Source organism: Mandrillus leucophaeus, unplaced genomic scaffold (genome assembly GCF_000951045.1).
Source record: "Mandrillus leucophaeus isolate KB7577 unplaced genomic scaffold, Mleu.le_1.0 Scaffold7, whole genome shotgun sequence".
NCBI lineage: Eukaryota > Metazoa > Chordata > Mammalia > Primates > Cercopithecidae > Mandrillus > Mandrillus leucophaeus.
The window spans coordinates 3,347,297-3,354,128 of record NW_012107585.1 but is presented as its reverse complement, the minus strand read 5'-3'; the positions used below and the strand labels follow the sequence as shown (position 1 = coordinate 3,354,128).

Here is a 6,832-nt window from a genome sequence, read left to right as displayed (position 1 = left end):
TTTTTGAGACAGAGTTTTGCTCTTGTTGCCCGGGCTGGAGTGCAATGGCGCAATCTCGGCCGACCGCAACCTCCACCTCCACCTCCTGGGTTCCAGTGATTCTCCTTTCTCAGCCGCCTGAGTACCATGCCTGGCTAATTTTGTATTTTTAGTAGAGACGGGGTTTCTCCATGTTGGTCAGGCTGGTCTCAAACTCCCGACCTCAGGTGGTCCACCCACCTTGACCTCCCAAACTGTTGGGATTACAGGCCTGAGCCACTGCACCCAGCCACTCATTTATTCTTAGATTATATAGACTGCTAATAAGCTTGGCTACCTGGTTTCTGTCTACAACTGATCTGATAGACCAATCAGAAACAGCTGTAAGGAACTGAGCTGTTAGATACATGCATACAAGCAGTCACAAGAATAATTTGACCATACGGAAAAAGTCAGGGGAGCTAGAAAGCAGACCTAATAATTTAAAGGCAGAGCAGCCAGAGCTGTTTAGTGTCAGGAGCAAACAACCAGCTCAGGTGCCTTTGTGTTACAGAATAATAGGGGAAAAAATATTTGTGACAAAAATGCTGAGTTTTTAAACATGTAATTTAAAAAATTTAATGCAGCTAGAAACATATTCATTCTATTCAATTTTAAAGTTCTATATTCACATTTCATGTACTCGGTTTAAGGAGGTTACATCTGCATATTCAGTTACTTTTAAAAATTAGAAAATTATGTGATAAAATTTAGAAATGCTTCCATCAAAATTGATTAAAGAAAAAGTAGGGCACATAAAGGCTAGTGTTCATTATAACATTTACTCATGTGGAATCTTCCATTTCTTAATAAGAAATAAGTTTAATGTTTCTGAATCTGTTTGTTTTTAATGTCAAGCAGAAAACTATGGTATGGTTTCTAACTTTTAAACTTCTAAACCTTTCATTGTTCTAAATTATTCCAGAAATGCAAAGTACACACTACATAAATATATAACTGTAAAACTATAACATATAAGACATAATTTTATGTAATATGTAACTATTATAGTATTATAAGTATGTTATATCTAATTTAATTGCATTCCATATAATATAGAGATAGTACACTTATATTTATAATATTAATATGTTCATATTATGTATTGATATTGATATATTGATATTTATAATATATAACTACAAAAGTATAATAGTTTCTAAATTTTAAACTTCTAGACTTCTCATATTCTAAATTATCTCAGTAATGCAAGGTACATAATATATATAAATATATTTTCACATTAATTTTTTTAATGAAAGGAACCAATATGTTGATATTGGTTTTGTCTAGTTTATTATAGGAAATTTATATTTCATAATAAGCATGTACTATTCTTTTAAATAACAAAGTAATAATTTGTAGGAGTGTGAATGCTTGCATGTGTGTGGAGATTGGTTGCTGAGCCATGATAGTTTTGACCTTGACTACAAATCAGTAGTCTTGGACACCTAAAAATCTAGGATAAGAGTAAAGAAAGAGGTCAGGCGCGGTGGCTCATGTCTGTAATCCCAACACTTTGGGAGGCCAAGGTGGGCAGACCACCTGAGGTCAGGAGTTTGAGACCAACCTGACCAACATGGAGAAGCCCTGTCTCTACTAAAAATACAAAATTAGCCAGGCATGGTGGTGCATGCCTGTAGTCCCAGCGACTCGGGAGGCTGAGGCAGGAGAAGTACTTGAACCCAGGAGGCGGAGGTTGCGGTGAGCCGAGATTGTGCCATTGCACTCCAACCTGGGCAACAAGAGTGAACTCCATCTCAAAAAAAAAGAGTAAAGAAAGAGGTTTCTCATTTTACTTTTAGAAAGCCTCCACAGATTGCAAACCCAATAACTATCAGTAACCTCCACTTCTTGAGTTCCAGCGATTCTCCGGCCTTAGCCTCCCAAGTAGCTGGGACTACAGGTGCAAGCCACCACACGAAGCTAATTTTTGGTATTTTTAGTAGAGATGGGATTTCACCATGTTGACTAGGCTAGTCTTGAACTCCTGACCTCAGGTGATCCGCCTGCCTCAGCCTCCCAAAGTGCTGGGATTACAGGCGTGAGCTGCTGCACCCAGCCTATCAATAGTATTATAGTATTATTCTGGAAATATTTTAAGATCTAAATTTAAATAACACATATATCTCAGGGATTCAAGGTAATGTAATGATACATAGCAGGCTACATCTTCAGATTCAGTTCAAAATTATATCTGTTTCTAGTTTAAAACTTTTTAAAGTGTGAGAAAAAGGAATTTACTACTTACTGGTTTATTTTATGTAACTGGTATAACCCCAATATAGATTTTACTGGCTCATGTATTTGTTTGCCACTTTCTGAGTTACAAATTTATAGTACAACATAGTCACCTGAATCCTTTTTGAAATACAGTAGTGAAGGAGTTAATAAATAAATTGGCAATCTGGGCTTCACCATTTATAGTAAATATTTCTATATCTAGTCCCCCAATAATCTTTAGGCCAATTTCAAGCAAGAAATAATAAAAAGTGAGATGATAAAAATTATAAAAATCAATTAGTGCCAGATGACGAAAATTCAGTCCAAGTTGAGGTAGATCAGAATATTTATTCACCTAGTATTCTTAGTTCCTTGGTTGGTTGGTTAGTTGGTTTCAGCAGTTTTTTAATTAACTTTCATTATTCTGAATATTATTTTAATCTCTTATAGTTGGTGATGGAATATTGCTTAGGCTCAGCCTCTGATTTATTAGAAGGTAAGAAAGAAGGAATTAAACTCTCCTTTCTGTTTTACTTTTATCAGAATATTATCTACCACCATACTAAAGTGTAGTTTGGGTAGACTAATTGAACGATGGCTTGGGCTTTAGGGTTGTGTGGATAAGCTATGCACACTTCATCTCTTCAATGCCACTGAAAGTGTCTGAGTGATGTTAGCAGTCTTCCTGCTGTTTTAGTTCATGGCCCATCCAGGGCAGGTACTACCAAAATGTTTGGCTAATGTGATACAGTATGTGTAGCCAAAAACATCATATTCATGGATATATGTGAAAGAGAGACAGTCTCACATTATATTGATATTACACCCTTTCAGAAATCTTTACTGACCCAGTTCATCTCTGCAGATGCTGCTATAACCAGAGGCTGTATTAAAAATTTACTTAAAAAAAAATATCTTGAGCCAAGCACAGAGGCTAACACCTGTAATACCAGCTACTTAGGAGTCTGAGCCAGGAGGATCACTTGAGCCCAGAAGTTCAAGGCTGCAGTGAGCTTTGATTGGAACCCTGCACTCCAGCCTGGGTAACAGAGTGAGACCCCTGTCTCAAAGAAAAAAAATTAAATCACTGTTGATCTCTGAATAGAAATTGCTTATTAGCTGCTTTCACAAATAATGAAAACCTGTAGTTTGAAGGGGTAATTAAAGATGGCTCTGAGGCAGGGGAGAATAATATAACCTAGAACACTCCAGACATTTAAAATGTTGGAAGGGACTGGTTAATTTGGGCCTGGTTAATTGGAATCAGTGTGACTTGGCTTGCAACTGATAAGTAAATTAACAATACATCATTTAAGGAATATCAGGCTTTGTTTTATTTTTGTTTTGAAGGGTCATTTGTGTTGATGCACTTGGGTTTCCTGTTGTCTGATCACTTATTCTCTTCTATAGAAAATCTGTATCCTATATATTTAGGTGAATGTGTTCCCAAATTGTCATGTGAGAAAGTATGTAACTCAGTCTGGTATAGCTGTATAAAATAATAAAATGAGGAATGAAACTGATCATCTACTGACTTTTTTTTTTTCCCCCCTTCCTCAGTTCATAAAAAACCACTTCAGGAAGTGGAGATCGCTGCCATTACTCATGGAGCCTTGCATGGACTAGCCTACCTACATTCTCATGCATTGATTCATAGGTAAAATTAGAGACCAGTTATGTTTCATTTCAGTTACAGGACTGTCTATTCCAGGAACCTTGAAAATTAGTGCATGCTCCAATTTAAGTTGCCTAAGCATTTATGGGAAGCAAATAGATTGCTGCTTCTGGATATAAAGGATAAAGTTGCCAGAATTTAGCTTCTATCTCTTATTCTCTCCTATGTATCCACAATTATATCATCTTTGTTCAGTAGGTAACTGTTCTCCAGGCTAAGTGTTGCAGGGAAATTTGAAAAGGGGCCCAGCAATCTTTAGATACTGTATCATGAAGAAAAGAAAAGAAAATTAACCTTCCCTGCATATATTTATCTCTTAGCAGAGTTATTGTCCCTTCCTATTACAAATAACAAGCTAGTCTTATATAAATATATGCTATTTTGTAACTTTAAAATATTTCATATTTCTGTATAGTTCATATGGATACTTAGGAAGATATTATCCTTACTGTATTTTGGCAGATGAAGAGACCAGGGCTCAGAAAGACTTAACTTGCCCAGAGTTTCACAGAATTTAAGTAATATATTAAGGATTGAAACTCAAGTTTCTTAACTCCTATTCTAGGGCTTTTCTCTGCCTTGTATTTTCTCTACCACAACACCATTCTCCTCCCTGCAACCTCCCTCCCTCCATTAACTTCTAGAGAAAGATGTTACCAATCTTTCCTCCTCTCAGTAATGAACTTTTAGTACAGTTACATTAGTGAATGAGGGGAGTAGTAGTGGAATATTAGGTAGGTATAAAGAATCTGAGATGCCTCACAAATGAAAGAAAACAACTGGCATTTACTAGGAAGAAGTGAAACTATTGGGTTATGGTTCCTCTTTTGCTTCTGTTTTAATCACCCCAGTGTAGCCATGACCACTTTACTGGTACCACAAAAGCAGAACTTCCTAAAGATAGGCAGACCGAAATCCTGCTGGGAATGAAGGACAAAGAGTGAACCTAATCATGTTAATAAATACTGATTAAATAAAATTATCATAATGTCTATGGATCTGACAACTTTTTGTAAATATATGTCTTTGGTACCAAGGTGTTAATACTACTGCCAACTTGCTTGTGATTAGTTTGCCTGCTCTTATTTAAAGCTACAGTTCAGTTTTTTGCGCCATTACCTTAATCTGGACATTAACTTAATGTTTTAGTCTTTATTATACTTTATCTTCTTTAGTATGTAAAATAATTTGTTGAAGAGTCAAAATACTTATAAAGAATGTTTTTTAAAATTAAAAGTAAATACTATGTCTCAGATTTTTATTGTTTTGATTTAAAAGGCAATTCAATCTCCTAATTAAAGATAAGTAAATACATGTTTCTGTTGTGAAGAAAAATAAATAATGCATTTTTTTTTAGTTCTGTCTGCCAATGCCTAATGTCACCATGAGGAAGGAAACTGAATTTTCAAGGGAAGTTTTTACAAAAGTTATTTTGAAGCATTTGAACCTTATCATTTTCAGCTTGACATAAATTTTCCTCATCTTCTCTGTTTTATCTTTTCACTGACCATCAACTTCCAATTCATGGTTTCTAGCGCTCGCTACACCTCATGCCTTTTTTTAAAAGAATAAGGAATCCATCCACACCTTCTCATTCTCAATTACCATACTGAGAAATGAATTTTTTCAATTAGAGTTTTCAAACTTTTTGCTATATAATACCTCTATTAGCTTTAGTAGTAACCACGTGCAATTCTTTGTAGTAATACAATAGACATGCAATTTCCTAACCCCTAATCCTTGTTTGTTTTGATCTTTCAGGGTCTTCTTTTTACTGTACAGAGTTATTTTTAAAATATCACCTTCTATATAACATGTACCTCAAATGCCTTAGAGTTGCAGTTACAATTAAAGGCAGAGAGAAAGGGTCACAGGCAAGAAAGAAAAGGTATGTGTGTAGTTGAGGTTTATTAGTAGGTGGTCAATACGGAATCACTGCAGGTTTGTTTAGGCTCCAAAGATGTCACATAATTTGGAAAAGCAGAAAAAGCAGTTACAATTGGCACCAATTTTCTCAGCACAGGGAATACTATTGATAACTGGATTTAGCCTTTAAGAATATGCTTTTATAAGTATAGCAGCTGAATAGGTTTCCTTGTTCGCCATGTCTGCCTTTTTTCTCATTGTATTCCCTCCCTCTGAAGAAAGCTCTACCGTTAAGTAATTACTGTGACCTACCTGCAAGTGCCCCCAGGAATCTGGGCCCCTTATGACATACAGTAATTACTAAATCTCCTGGCCATCTGAACAAGGTGTTTTTTTTGTTTTTTGTTTTTTAATAAACTTTTTGTCTTATTAATTGCATGCTCTGACCTATTCCATAATCAAAATTGAAAAGTAATTTTCTAACCCTTTTATTTTTTCCTATAGGGATATTAAAGCAGGAAATATTCTTCTAACAGAGCCAGGTCAGGTAAAACTAGCTGATTTTGGATCTGCCTCAATGGCTTCTCCTGCCAACTCCTTCGTGGGCACACCTTACTGGTATGTAGAATTAGGCTGTATGACATAGTTTTAAAATCTGCATACATGAACTCATGGTACTGGTTTGGCTCGATTTTGTGACAGTGTCTTACCAATGTGCCTCAAAAGGAGATTTCATTTGAGAAGGATAGAAAACCCACTGGCATAAAAAGAAACACTCTGGCTTAGTATAAAATTTACAGTGACTTTAAATTGTGTCATTAAGGTTGGTGTCACTGTGTGTAAACTGAGCAGGATTATCAATTCGCTGACCAAGTTCAGGTTTTCGATTTCATTTGCAGTTTCTTTTGAACTTTTCTCTTGAGGCAAAAGCCTCCAGGTAAGGACAGGGCAGCTTCTTTCACCTTCCCTGACTAGCCAACAAGCAGAGATGGTACCTTTCAGTGAAAGAAATCCAAGTTCTTGTCTTTGTTGAGTTCTCCGATAGGTTAA

General features: G+C 35.8%; 1 protein-coding gene across 1 annotated transcript in view; it reads left to right on the top strand.

Moving 5' to 3' along the window:
* The window catches only part of TAOK3 (TAO kinase 3), a 110,667-nt gene that overhangs the window by 6,944 nt on the left and 96,891 nt on the right, over positions 1-6,832 (top strand). The window contains exons 4-6 of the mRNA XM_011964546.1: positions 2,692-2,737; positions 3,802-3,898; positions 6,287-6,400. Coding sequence (XP_011819936.1) covers positions 2,692-2,737; positions 3,802-3,898; positions 6,287-6,400 — 257 coding nt within the window. The remainder of the gene's footprint in view (positions 1-2,691; positions 2,738-3,801; positions 3,899-6,286; positions 6,401-6,832) is intronic.